General features: G+C 38.6%; 1 protein-coding gene across 1 annotated transcript in view; it reads left to right on the plus strand.

The window, feature by feature from the left end:
• bsg (basigin) overlaps positions 1-14,874 on the plus strand; it is a 31,309-nt gene extending 16,435 nt beyond the window's left edge. The window contains exons 5-8 of the mRNA XM_060846291.1: positions 5,666-5,939; positions 11,497-11,521; positions 11,615-11,698; positions 12,950-14,874. Coding sequence (XP_060702274.1) covers positions 5,666-5,939; positions 11,497-11,521; positions 11,615-11,675 — 360 coding nt within the window. The 3' untranslated portion in view covers positions 11,676-11,698; positions 12,950-14,874. The remainder of the gene's footprint in view (positions 1-5,665; positions 5,940-11,496; positions 11,522-11,614; positions 11,699-12,949) is intronic.
• Positions 14,875-15,087: the final 213 nt, after the last annotated feature.

Genomic DNA, 15,087 nt, shown 5'->3' on the forward strand with positions numbered 1-15,087 from the left:
TTTTGCTGTGAAATGCAGCATCAACATATTTAATCAACTATTAAAATATTTCAGTCCCTAAGCATGATTGAAGTGCAGCCATTGCAGAAGTATTTGTTGAGTTCTAGTGATTCAGCTTTTGTATCACAGTTCACAGTTTTGCTCATAGTTATGCAATTAGATTCATGAGCACGTTGTATGCTTTTCTAATGTAATCGAGATCACCTGTGGTTAACAGCTGCTTAAAATATCATTTTAAGCATATCGCTAAAGGAAATGTATGTAATATATATTTTAAACCCAATAGTCTTTTACTGAATATCAGTCTGAATTGTCAGGGAGCTGTTGGAGTACTGTTGTTACATTGAACAACATTATGTAATTTTGGACTTGGTTTGGTGTCATATCTGACATAAGACAGCTGGTGTTGGAGGTTAGTCATCCCAGCTTCAGGACATTTCTGCAAAAATTCATCAGTATTCTATGTCCAACCATCAGCTGCTTCATGAATTTAGATCAGAAGTTGGGATAATTTACTGATGACTAGAAAACATTTCCGCACCTTTTGCGATGACTCAGATCCTGAAGCAATCGATGTCCAAATGCAGCAAAACCTGGACAGTATCTAGTTTGGGCTGATAAGTGGCAAGTAACATTGTACCACAGTAATGTTAGACAATGACCATCTCCACTGAGGGACAACTAACCACTGCCTCTTGGCATTGGGTTTCCATCGCTGAAAACCCCACCGTCAACCTGTAGAGAGTTAACTTGACCAGACCCTTTACAGAAGTAGCCACGTAAATACAGTGGCTACAAGAGCAGGTCAGAAAGTAGGAATACTGCAACAAGGAACTGAACAACAGATTCCTCAAAAAGCCTGTCAGCATCTACAAAGCACAAGTCAGTGTGATAGAATACATAGAGATATTCAGCATGGAAACAGACCTTTGGTCCAACCCGTCCATGCCGACCAGATATCACAACCCAATTTAGTCCCACCTGCCAGCACCCGACCCAGAATTGCACGTAATATTCCAAAAGTGGCCTAACCAATGTTGCGGCTGTACACGACATGACCTCCCAACTCCTGTACTCAATACTCTGACCAATAAAAGAATGCATACCAAACACCTTCACTATCCTATCTACCTGCGACTCCACTTTCAAGGAGGTATGAACCTGCACTCCAAGGTCTATTTGTTCAGAAACACTTTCTAGGACCTTACCATTAAGTCTTGCTAAAATTTGCTTTCCCAAAATGCAGCACCTTGCATTTATCTGAATTAAACTCCATCTGCCACTTCTCAGCCCATTGGCCCATCTGGTCAAGATCCTGCTGTAATCTGAGGTAACCCTCTTCACTGTCCGCTACACCTCCAATTTTGGTGTCATCTGCAAACTTACTAACTGAACCTCCTTTTGCTCACATCCAAATCATTTATGTAAATGACAAAAAGTAGAGGACCCAGCACCGATTCTTGTGACACTTCACTGGTCACAGACCTCGAGTCTGAAAAACAACCCTCCACCACCACCCTCTGTCTTCTACCTTGAAGCTAGTTCTCCCTGTATTTCGTGAGATCTAACCTTGCTAACCAGTCTCGCATGGGAAACCTTGTCGAACACCTTACTGAAGTCCATATAGGTCACATCTACTGCTCTGCCCTCATTGTTCATCTTAGTTAGTTCCTCAAAAAACTCAATCAAGTTTGTAAGACATGATTTCCCATGCATAAAGCCATGTTGACTATCCCTAATCAGTCCTTGCCTTTCCAAACACATGTACATCCTGTCCCTCAGGATTTGTTCCAACAACTTGCCCACCGCCAACGTCAGGCTCACTGGTCTATAGTTCCCCTGCTTGTCCTTACCACCCATCTTAAATAGTGGCATCACATTAGCCAACCTCCAGTCTTCTGGCACCTCATCTGTGATTATCGATGATACAAATATCTCATTAAGAGGCCCAGCAATCATTTCTCTAGCTTCTCACAGATTTCTCAAGTACACCTGATCAGGTACTGGGGATTTATCCACCTTTACCTGTTTCAAGACGTCCAGCACTTCCTCCTCTGTAATATGGCATTTTGCAAAATGTCACCATCTAATTCCTTACAGTCTATATCTTCCATATACTTTTCCACAGTAAATACAGATGCAAAATACTCATTTAGTATCTTCCCCCATTTTCTGCGGCTCCACATAAAGGCTGCCTTGCTGATCTTTGAGGGACTCTATTCTCTCCCTAGTCACTGCTCACTTGCCTGGATATGTGCAGCTCCAACAACACCTGAAGCTTAACACTTAAGGGTGAATTCAGACTGCTTGATTTGACTCCACATCCAACAATGTTCAATTGGAGCAGTGTGTACTATCTACACAATGCATTGCAGAAATTCAAGTTTTCTTAGTCAGCACCTGCAAAACAATGGCCACCTAGAAGGAAAAGAATTGCAGATACATTTGCAAGTTCTCCCCCCCCAAGTCATTCTCCATCCTAACTTGGAAGCGTACTCCCATTCCTTCAATTTTGTTGGGGTAAATGTCTGGAATTCTTTCCCTTCAGTATTGGTGGTCTCACTACAGCACAGGGACTGCAGCAGTTCAAGGCAGCTGCTTACCACCACCTTCTCAAGGGTAACTAGGGACAGGTAAGAAATGTGGCCCATCCAGTGGTGTCCACATTCCCCTCATGAATAAAAAGTATCAATGGTAAAAATGTCTTAAGTAGTGAAACCAGATAGATAACTGGTATTGACCAAGAATTTGTGGTTCATTGGTTAACTCTGTTGCCTCACAGTACCAGGGACCCTGGTTCAATTCCAGCAATTGGTGACTGTGTTTGTGCTGGGTGCTCTGGTATCTTCCCAAAGTTGTGCAGGTTAGGTGGATTGGCAATGCTAAATTTTCCATTGTGTCCAAGTATTTACAGGCTAGATGGATTAGCCTTTGGAAATGTAGGTAGGGGTGGGGGAGTGAGGAGATGTGGGTGGGATGCTCTTCAGAGTCGTTGGGCCAAATGGCCTGCTCCCACACTGTCTGGATTCTATGGAATACAAAATGGCAAATTCAGCCTTGCCAACACTTCAGAATTCTCCTCATTGATGTCTGGGAGCTAATTCCAAACTTGGGAGAGCTATATAACAGCTGGTCAAAATGCCATCATCTTTCTGTGGTATGACATGTATCACTAACAGGAAAGGTTCAGCAGAGATGGCAGGAAAGTGGTAAATAGTCAGGAGGGAGTTGTCCAGGAAGTCCTGAATGTTCACTCGACACTTTGTGAAAACCCAACCTTGCGTCGAGCCTATGTCTCCATGTGGAGGAAGCACAGAGTGACAAGGGAACAGAATGTACTCTAGTTAGTGACTGATCACCTAAAAGTAGCTTGGCAGCCCCACTGCTGACCAAAGTGGTCAAGTACTAAAGGGCATAGCTGCCTCCACCATAAGACATAGCAGAAATTAGACCATTTCGTCCATTGAGCTTGGTCAGCCATTCATTCATGACTGATAATAATAAGTTTCTCATCCTCTTTCTCCCCAGCACCTTAGGTTCTGAGCACCAAGAGAATCAATCTATCTCAATCTTAAATATATTCAGCTGAGCTGGCCTCCATAACCTTCTGTGGTAGTGAATTCCATAGATTCACCACTGTGGCTGAAGAAGATTCTCCTTCTCTGCATTTTAAAAGGTCTTCCCTTTACTTGAATGCTGTTCCCTTGGGTCCTGGTCTATCCTACGAATAGAATCATCTTCCCAACAGCTACTCTGTCCAGGCCATTCAGTATTCTGTATGTTTCAATTAGATTTCTCTACCCCCCACCCCCCATATCCTTGTAAACTCCATTGTGTAAACCCAGAGTCCTTGAATGTTCCTTGTATGTTAAACTTTTCATTCCTGGGACCATTCTTGTGAACTTTTGAACATGCTTTGGAGCCAGTACATCTTCCAGAGATATGGGCCCAAAACTGTGCATACTACTCCAAATGTGGCCTGACTAGAACCTCCTACAGCCTCAGAGGTACATTTCTGCTTTTCTGTTCAAGTCCTCTCAAAATCCTGGTGCAATGGAGAATGCAGAAGGACATTCTAAAAGTGACATGTCCACTTATTGAAGCTTGAAAAAGAGATTGGTGGGCCAAGCAGTGTAAGAAGTGACTGATAACTAAGTCTAAATTATTCTACCACCAAGAGATCTGATCTAAGCTCTGAAGTCCTGACACATCCTATCATGAATGGTGGTGGGATATTAAACAACTGACTGGAGGACAGGACTCCACAAATATCCCCATACTCATTGGAGATGTCCAGCCATCAGTGGAAAAGAGAAGGCTCTGAAGCATTTGCAAAAATCTTCAACCAGCATTACTGAGTGGTTGATCTATCTCTGCCTCATCTATGATATTGGGCATCACTGGAGGTTAGTCTTCAGCAAATTCTATTCATTCCACATATCAAGAAACAGCTGGAGATTCTATGGCTATGGGCCTAACAACATTTAGGCAGTGGTGCAGAGGACATGCATTCCAGAGCCTGCTGTCCCTCTAGCTAATATTCTAATACAGCTACAACATTGACATCTGTGCAACAATGTGGAATGTTGCCAAGTAATTTCCTGTACACACAGATCGGGATAACTCCAACTCTACTAGTTTCTGTCCAGTCAACCTATCTCTATCATCAGAAAAGTAATAGATGGTATTATGAAGTGCTAATAAGCAGCAATTACTTTGCAGTGATCTGCTCATTATTGCTCAGTTTGGTTCCACCAGATCACTTAGCTCCTGACTGCACTACAGCCTTGGTTCAAATGTGGACATAAAAGTTGCATTCCAGAGGAGGTGGATCACAAGGGGCCTGAACGAAACTAGAGCCTGTGGCATTTAGCAGTAGTGAGGGTGAAAAACTGGTCATATCTAGCTAAAATAAAGATGATTGTGGTCATTGGAGATATATACTCCCAGCTATATGAGACTTTCTGCAGGTGTTCATCAGGGTAGTGTCCTCAATCCAGCCATCTTTAGCTGCTATATCAGTGACCTTCCCTTTCATTGTAAGGTGAGAAAGGAGGATGTTCCCAGCTTGACACTATCCAGGAGAGAGCCCATTTATTGAACACTGTCCACAAATATTCACTCCCTCCACTGAATATCAGCAGTGTGCATCATCTGCAAGATGCATTGTGAAATTTGCCAAGATTTATTAGACAGCCCCTTCTGAAGAATGCCACCAGCAGTAAGGGCAAGAATGGCAGATATGTGGAAAACCCACCAGTTGTAAGTCCACTGTAAGCCACTCGCCATCCTGATTTGGGAATAATTTGTTTCTTTCTTCACTGTTGTTGTGAAGAACCTATAGCTCCCTCCAAATAGCATTGTGGGTCTACTTTTGCCAAATGGACATCATAAGTTTGGGGAGCCAGGTCACCACCACTTTCATGAGGGCAACAACAATTGGATAATAAATGCTGGCCCAACTGTGCACTCACATCCAGTGAATGAATAAAAAAAATCATTTAAAAAGCAGACATCCACCATTTGAAACCATGATATATTTGAAAACCAGATGTGTCTTAATATATATGGGAGTGTTTTATTAGCATTGAGAACATTGTGAATATTTGAGTAGTACTTGCGATTTGAAATTAATGGTTTAATGGAATGTTTGTTTCCAATGTAGGTAATTACCAATTCAACAGGAAGATTTGAAATCAAGAATACAGCACATGAGACACAGTTGCGCATCCGTTCTCTGACTATTGAGGAAGACCAAGGATATTATGTTTGTAATGCGACCAATGAGGTTGGCAACCGAGCAGTAACCATTCACCTTCGAGTTCGTGGCCGTTTAGCTGCTCTTTGGCCCTTTTTGGGAATTGTTGCAGAGGTGATTGTGCTTGTTGCAATTATCTTCATTTATGAGAAAAGGAGAAAGCCTGATGAAATTTCAGATGGTAAGTTAATAACATGCCTTTTAATCACTTTTGATATACATGAGCTTCTGCTCTCTTGAAATTTATAACTTTATCCTTACCAGAGTCAAGAGTATATCTGTATTTGTCATTTATACCATGTATAACTTGATACAGTAAAAACACAGCAGTGTTCTTCCAGGACCAAGGTGCTACATGTAAAACACAAATTAAACTAGAGTACAGTCATACACAGGCAGCATAAAGTGCAAGGCACACGAGGCAGCACAATAATTCCTGACACAAAACAATAGGCACAATGGTAGACGACTCACAGTTTAATAATGAATGATCATTAATAAACCATTGTTTTAGCAGCAATTCGAAAAGTCGTGCAAAGAATTGCAACTGGGATAGAATGTGACCATACAGTGTTAAGGAGTCTGATGGCTTGGGGGAAGAAATTGGTGCACAGTTAACTAAAAGTGCATTTGATTTCATTTATGAACAGAGTTTCTCAAAAAGCTAGCTAGTACCGAAGATATGCACTGAATTTCTGTTTCATTCTTGTTGGCTTTCATGCCACTGAATGATGCTAGACATTATATAACACTAGGAACATGCAGGGAATGAACCTATGATGCCTCCTCCATTAAGGAGGAGAACATTGAGTGCCCAAAAAATTGTTACAACTGCAATCTCCTTCCTTCTATTTTGCTGCTTAGTCACTCGGTTTTTGAAATACCATGTTTTGCTCGTAACAGCACAACTTAGGGTAAGTAGCAAGCAAGATGAAACATCCTGCAGTAGTCTCCATTCTGGTTGGCTAAAATTTGGACATTTCTATAAATTGCTATACATTGTCAGTTTTAATTGTTAATTCAAAATGACTTAGCAGAATAATTTGGCTAGATGGTATATTGGCAGCATGTTAGGTTAGTTATTGGATTGGCATGTTGGTCATTTTCTCTGCTTTGGCTCAAATTACCCTTGGTACCACCTAGAAATGTATTCACTTGATTTCATGTCTCCTATTTACTGAAGTAAGGTTCCAATTTCTTTTTCCCTGAAAAATCGCAAGATTCAAATTCTGGCAAGGACATGATCCTAAGATTTTTAGAAATTGTTTGAATAGAAACTTCTCTATCTTATTTCTTTTTGTCAGAGTCCGAGAATGTAATTAGATATTTATTTTCCATTGAAACTGAAACAACATGTACAAGTTCCTTTTGACTTGAAACAGTCCATTCATTTTACAAGATGCGTAATTGGAAAATTCAGTGGCGAGCCTGGGAGATGTAAGGGCAGCTAACCGTAAATGTGATCAGTAGGGTTGGTTTTAAGGAGTATCATAAAAGTTGAGGGGAATGACACATTTCAGAATATGAATTACAGGAGTATTTAGTTAGAAGTGGAAGTGATGTTATGAAATTGTCATAGAGCTCCCCTTGAACCCAGTATTCTAGGTATTCTTTTCATTATGCTTGCAACGTTTTGACATTGCTACATAACTAAGATACATGTAAGCTTCCAAAAGTAATTATCAAATTTAATGTTGTTACCCTTTGATACTGTTTTAATTTTCAGTGAATTACAGATGGAAAATGTGTAGATGTCATTTTTATTATGTGTACGAGCGGGTCACTTAATTTGACCAAAATGTTAATTTCTGTTCAGTGGAATCTGATTTGACCAGAAACCATTGTTAAACTAAAACCAAAGTGCTGGAAATGCACATTTGATTGTTTTTTTATTTAAAGGTAAAATAAAAGTTAATGGTTTGTATGAAACCTTTCGTCAGGAGTAGGCTGTATAAAATACAGATTCTCTAAGAAAAGAAAATTGATCGAATAAGATTGAAAGTTCCAACATATTTTCTTCTGATTGTACAGCAAGTGAGAGATCTTATTCACATTGCAGGACATCGTTTATACAACACCATGTCATCCTCCACTGTGTTTATTATTAGTGCATTGGTCTTCAGTTGGACTAGCTAGTTAGCCACAAACCATGTAATGGTATGGGCTTGGGCATATACCACAGCATGAAGTGAATTGAAATCTGGTTTCAGATAAATTGACCATGCCTTGTTTGTCTCTCCCCTTACACAATAACTAGCCTTTATAGTAAATGCATTCCCCATGCATTGTAAATACACAATGAAATAACTGTTTGAAAAGTAGTGCAGTACATTGATACAAGGAGTCCAGTGTTGCTTTTTCTATTGTTGAATGTCTGAAAGTTTAGATTTGCAATTTTAGTAAGGGTTTGTGCATTTTTCAATTACTCCGAACTGAATATAGTCACCGCTGTAGCTACAAGGATGATGTGAGGCCCATGCCAACTGCTGAGATAACAATTGAACTGTTTTTATTTAAACGATTATATTTTTTTGCTGACAATATTGAGACTGGGTCAGGAAGGCTGCAGTGGGAGAAGTCACGATGGTGCGGTGATATGAGTTAGCCAACTAATAGATTAGCTTGAGAAACAAACCGAGGAGAAGCACACTTCCATCTGATCTGCAAAAGTTGCTGAAGAAACATTGACCTATGCCATGCAGCAATTCTCACATCCCTTTAATTTCCCAATTTCTTCAAGCCTCAGGAAACACTTGCCACACCCACTAAATCAAAATTGTCAAAACATAATTCTGATGATCTACACATTTTTAATTTCAGTGAAGACTCATTTTGGTTGCCACAATCTGCATGGCTGGCTTTGATTAAGGTTCATGTGATTCAAAATACAGTATAGAGAACATCTGAAGGAATACAGAACTGCAGATACTGGAAAGCTGAAGCAAAACAGAAATTGCTGGAGGTCCTCAGCAGGTTTGGTAGCATCTGTGGTCAGAAAGGTAGTAATGTTTCCAGTCCAGTAAGCATTCTTTTCAGGAAAAGGAGGGTCACTGGACTTGAAACATTAGCTGTTTTCTCTCTGCAAGTGCTGCCAATCTGCGAAGTTTCTTCACTTTCTGTTTACGTACCTTCTAATGTATTTATTATATAATGTATTAGAACTAAATGTTTGTTGCTCAACAGGTAGAGGCACTAGAATTTGCTTACCTCTGTGGTTCTGCTATTTTAGGACACATGAGCCGAGAATGAAATTAATCTTTACCAAGAGAGAGAAACTGCGTCATAGCGCATCAATAGTCAATTTACCCGGGCCTCTTTTCATTTTCATAGCACTGTTTTGTTTCCATCAAATTGCAGTAGAAATTAAAATTGGACATAATGTAAAATTGGTTATAAACCTGCTTTGTGTTACTGTTTGACAAATTTCAACCCTAAGCTATTTGGTTAAGATAGTATGGCAATTGAAACACTGGAGCACTGACATTTTAAAGCTTCTGTTCACTTGCTGTTAGTTAAGTACAAGGTCTCTCTCTAAGCAGTTGAAGCAAAATGCTATTCCTTGATGAAAAATCTTTTCTTTCTCATGTGCTGCTGGTTCATATCCTGTGGTAAGTGGAATAAAATGCATGTCAGTCTGAAGCGACATACTGTGTTACCTGAGTCGCTCAGAATTCAGGTTCCTGACGTCACTGCACTGTTGTGCTTTTGATATGTTTAGCATTAAGTTACTGTAAATCGAACAAATTGCTGGTTCAACATGGCCTTTAGCTGTCACTTCAGAATGCTGTAAAGCCACATATCATGCTTAACTATGTTTGCTTCTCAGCACATCATTCTAAAATTAAAGAATGATTGATTGTGAATGGGTGATATCGAATATAACAAGTATCCAAAGTCATAACATCAGACATAAGGATACTTGTAAACGTCCTTGCATCCTATACTATTTTATTTATATTCAAAATAGAACCGAATACTGCGTGTCATGTAGGTTTTTTGATTTGACCCATTCCATTAATCATAGAGCACTGCACCATGACCTACAGATGGCAAATGTTTACTATTTTATGAACTTCATGGTAAAGTCCTCTGAGGGCTTCAATTTTGTAAACCAAATGTCACAAATTATAATATTACTGCAGTGATTACTACTCCTCTTGCTACCATAAATAACTCCATGTAACATAAGTATAAAGAAAATGTTTTGGTAAGATCAGGGGAAAATTTGTTTGGATGGGAGAATGGAAGACATAATCCCACAGGAATATTGGAATGAAATGGGAATGATGGATTCATAGAATGATACAAGATAGAATGAAGTCCAGTCAGCCTGTTATTCCTTAGTGTGTTCTTTGGTAAAGCTATCCAATCGATCACACTTTCTGCACTTTCCACATAGCTCTTTAAATACTGCAGAAATTATACCTCCCCCTTTCCTCTCCCCATCCCAATCTACTTGTTTGATAAAGTAAGTTTCATCTAAGGCTAACTCTACAGTGTACAAAGTTAAAAATCTCACAACACCAGGTTATAGTCCAACAGGTTTAATTGGAAGCGCTAGCTTTTGGAGCGCTGCTCCTTCACCTGATAGAGCGCCTCTCCGAAAGCTAATGTGCTTCCAATTAAACCTGTTGGACTATAACCTGGTGTTGTATGATTTTTAACTTTGTATGCCCCAGTCCAACACTGGCATCTCCAAATCATAACCCTGTGGCAATGCATTTAGTTGTGTTTTTATATGCAACTGTAATCAGCTTTTGTCAGTAAGCTGTAATCAGTTTTTCGATTTACAGTACTGCTAAAATGGAAGCAAACAGGATTAGGCAAAAGGTGCATTCCCATAATCACAGAATGTCTCCAAATCATTGTCATTGGATATTGGTTTAAAAAATAACTGAGTCAACATTGTAATTCAAACAAAAAATGCATTTCAGTGGATATTCTGACAGGGCTTTTGGAGACTCCCAAGACCTTGAGCCTAAACTTGTACCTCATTTAGGATGAGCACTGCTAAACAGCTTGCCAACAACACAAGGCTGCTGCTGATTCGCAGCTGTACTCTGGTGCTAATTTTAGAATTCTGCCTATTTTAGTGCTGGTTTTAGGAGTAAGAAATTGCTGCTTTTTTTGCTTACAGGTTTAAGGTGGTAGGTTTGAAAACCACAAATCACAGCTGCAATGGCAAGGCATATTCCAATGGGAAATCATCTGTTTTTAGAGAATATATCCCTTACAGCAATAAACATGTTTGACACCTGAAGGTAACTTCTCAAATGGTGCATTATGAAATTAAGGTGCAGTGTTGTCGCTTGGTTTGCTGAGGACCTTGAGAAAGCAATGAAAAATCCCTGCAATTTCTAGGGAACCTAGCAAAGCAAATGCTAAATGCTGGTTTATACATCTGGTTTCAGTACTATCTCAACAGGTGTTAATGCCACGATAGTGATGTTGGCCTCTTTCTGGAATTGTTCTGTCTTTCAATGTTAGTGGTTTATCCTGTAGCTTCAACACCAAGAACTGCTGATAGTCTGCCACATTATGGTGTTGAGGTACCTTTGTCTATGGTCTAAAATCTTACACTCTTGACCAGAGTAACATTTGTTACAAAGCTGAACAAAAATTTCATATTAAGAAATTGAATGACAAAATAAAATGTTAACTGTGAATTTATTAAAGATGTTCATATATCCTTACTAACACTTGTTTGTTTTTCGTTTGCATGCTGATTTGATAACCAGATGACGAACAAGGATCTGCACCCTTGTAAGTTTGTCCAAATAATTTCATATTAAAAATCTGTTTTTACATAAGCTAATGCAAGTAGCTTATAACTGGATTTTATTCTTTCACCTGTAGGAAAAGTAATGCATCCATGAATCACAAGGATAAAAATATCAGACAGCGAAACTCCAACTGATTTGGTTTCATCCTTCAGGAAAGGTCAGGAGAGACTTCCATTAAATAGCTAAGTCTTTGCTGACTCATGTGAACTGTTCCCTGTTTCACCAAGTTCTTGACGCTGAATCATTCACCTTTGTGTGGCGATAATTATTTTTCGATACCTTCATAAAAAGGCACTGCACAATGCAGCCTGCATTTTTCTTTTGTTTTAACATTTTTGTCAATTGCATATGGAGCATAACAAGGCAGATTGGCACCTATTGACCTAAAACCTAGCGTGTGTTAAATGTTTTATGAATACTCAACCGAATGAATACTAGCGCATAATGTTTTTAAAGTGGACAAGTCTTGTGTTTACATAGTGCGTTACATGCCCACAGAATGTCCCAAAGTGCCTTGCAGGCACCAATTTTAAGAAAAAAATGGCAGCCAGTAATGTCATTATGACCAGATAATTTACTTTTGAATTTGATTAGGAACAAACTTGAGTCAGCACAAGGATTATGGTGCTATCCTGCTGAGAAGTGTGTTTAGGAAAGTATGTTATAAATGTAAGTGTTTCATGACCTGTATAGAGGACTTCATGTTGACTGTGATATTTTGTGAAAGGTTTCTTGTTACTGTTTCCGTTCACTGCATTGATTAAAATTCTCATGGACCGTAATTTGGCTCAAGAGTTTGAGAGCATTAGTCCACATTCAAGTCACACCTGCCATGGAGATGTCAGAACTTGTTCTAACGAGTTGATAAATAATAATTAAATGCAGGGTGATTTTGCTTAATTAGCTCTCCACGCTATGAAAATTCAGTGGTATGACAACTGTTTCAATGATTTTGTACCTTATGTAATACAGCTATGAGTTTATGCTTATTACTATAACACCAAAAACAGTTGGGCACCAAGATTCTTTTGGTTGTGTTCCATTGGCAAAAACTATGTAGGTTAGTTGCTCAGAAAATGAGAATTTTAAGTGGGAAAAGAGTAATGCCATGAATATTTTATATAGGTATACCATTCCAGTGAAATATTATGCCATCATAAAGGCAGGTGGCAACTTAATTTATCTTTTTCTTGAAGTGAATGGCAGTTTAATACAGAAAGAGCGAAAAATTATTCACACCATCCTCAAATTTGACCATTAGTGGTGAGGTGTGGCCTAACCTGAGTATTTCTAGGATTTTGACTTATTGCTGTTTTTATTTCAGATTTTCATTATCTTTGGTGTTCTGTTAATTATAGCCATTTATTCAAATAAATACGGAATTGAAATTTTTTTTTTGTTTTCCTAGGGAGAAGCCTATGCAACTTTAAGCAAGACTACAGAATGGACAGGTTTTGTAGATGTCAGAGAATGTCATCTTCAACACGATTAAAAGTATTGATCTATTCAGATCCTAAAGTATTTGGATCTCTACAGAAAAATTAAATTTAAACAATTTAACTGCTAGTACCTTTCAACCCACTGTGTATGATGCCATTGGCACTAGCAGACAATTGGTTAAAGGGACAGTATATCATATTCTAGGCCTATTTCACCTGTATAAACTGGACTAAAATGCTCCTGGTAACAATTTGCTTTTTCTTAGACAGAAATTTGTGTTCTGTTACATGTAAGTGATAATTAATATTCAGTTCTATCAATTGCAAATTGTCGTCATAATTAATTTGATGCAGTTGGAATTTGTGAATGCAAATGTTTCACCTTCCAACTTTTTAAATGTAGTCCAATAGGTGTGCTGTCTCAGTTCTGCATGCTTAGAGTGAAAATTGGCTTCTGCAGTTCACAGTATGGTGCTGTTCTAATGTATTCAGGTTGTTCCTGTTATTATAGTGGTACTTTCCTCAGAAAATGTTGTTTTGATATTTTAAATTGTGCTTGCAGGAGTCTTCCATTAACCAAGTTTATCATCGTGAATAGAGACTTTTTAAAATGACAGAATAATACTGTAGTCCCCACCTTCATATTTACAGGTAACTGAAACTAAGATGGCGCATTTTATTTCTCTGGTCTGGAAAGTGGATGGTGTGGAAATTAAAATCAAAGTGAATAAACATAATAGTTTTTAAGCTTCCTGCTATTGGTTTTATTGTAGGTCTGAGGAGGTTACCAGAATCAGGCAAATATTTTATGTTTAAATCAAGGCCCTATTGTGTAAATAGAGCTCACATACCACAAACATTGCTCAGTAATACAACATGCAGGAATTGCAAGCCCTCAAAAGTTGCTACAAATATAATTTTATAGGACCAGAACATGCAAGATTTTTCCCAGGCTCCATAATGCTTCTACTTTGGACTTGAACCACCAAAGTTTGCCTTGTCTGAATCCAGCAATCTTTTTGGAACTTGTGTGTTGCTGGTTTGGTTTAACTTGAGTCTGCAAATTCTGCTGACTGTCTTCCACCTAATGAAGAAACATCCCAAGAGACTCACTTTGTAGCACTGGTTTCCTGTTGAGACATTTAAGTGATGGCGGGGTTTAAAATGTACTAGAGTTATCACTTGCGACTGCTTTTCATCATTGAGCTTAAAGTGTTTGTCATCTCCCACACCTCAGTATTGTTGGTATGATTATATATAGTATGTTTAGAGTAAGCTAGTTTCTTGTTTTCTGGATTGCAATTCCCAATAGACTGCAGCTAGTATATTTATAATACAATTTTGCTACTGTCCAGTTAGTGGTAATATTGATGGAGCTTGATTTGCCAATATTTTGTGGTCCTGTTGTCCAGGAAAGAAAAGGCCCAATCAATATGGTCACTTTGTTGTTTTGTGACTTTCACCTTTTTAATCTTCAAAATATGCCCCTCTGAAGGATCAACTTTGATCGAAGTTTGAAATCATTCTGCTCGAGTCACACTTGTTCCATAATTAATTTCTTTAAAAATGATAGGCACAGTATGATTATTGAGAGTTATACTTTTATTGGAATCCTTGAGTGACAAATCCTTAGAAATGTATTTGGTTTGGATTGTACCATTTTTGTATAGATGGGGGGCTAGTTTATGGTGTTTGGCCATTACACTGTACTAATGTTTGGTCATGTTATATGTAATGCACTAACTTTTGTGCTAAATCTGTACTGCTAAAATATAATAATTCTTTAAAAATGAAACTTGATAAACTTTTTCATGTTGCCACACCGCCTCAGCAGTATGTGATACCATTGTCAGAATTCACATCAATAAAAATTCCTTTGATTTTATCAACTTAATCTGCAAAACTGTTTGTTTTAATATTTCTTGAACATCCTTTTCCCCCCAATTCAGATGAAGGAATAAAAATGCTTTTAATGTGAAATTTGAAATCTGATTACAAAACTATAACTATAGGGCCTGGACAACTCAGCAGGTTGACCACACTTTCTGGAGGTTGAATTTGAAATGTCTGTCCTTCCCTGCTGCATGGACATGAGTCACAATGCTAT

Source organism: Hemiscyllium ocellatum, chromosome 28 (genome assembly GCF_020745735.1).
Source record: "Hemiscyllium ocellatum isolate sHemOce1 chromosome 28, sHemOce1.pat.X.cur, whole genome shotgun sequence".
NCBI classification, from domain to species: domain Eukaryota; kingdom Metazoa; phylum Chordata; class Chondrichthyes; order Orectolobiformes; family Hemiscylliidae; genus Hemiscyllium; species Hemiscyllium ocellatum.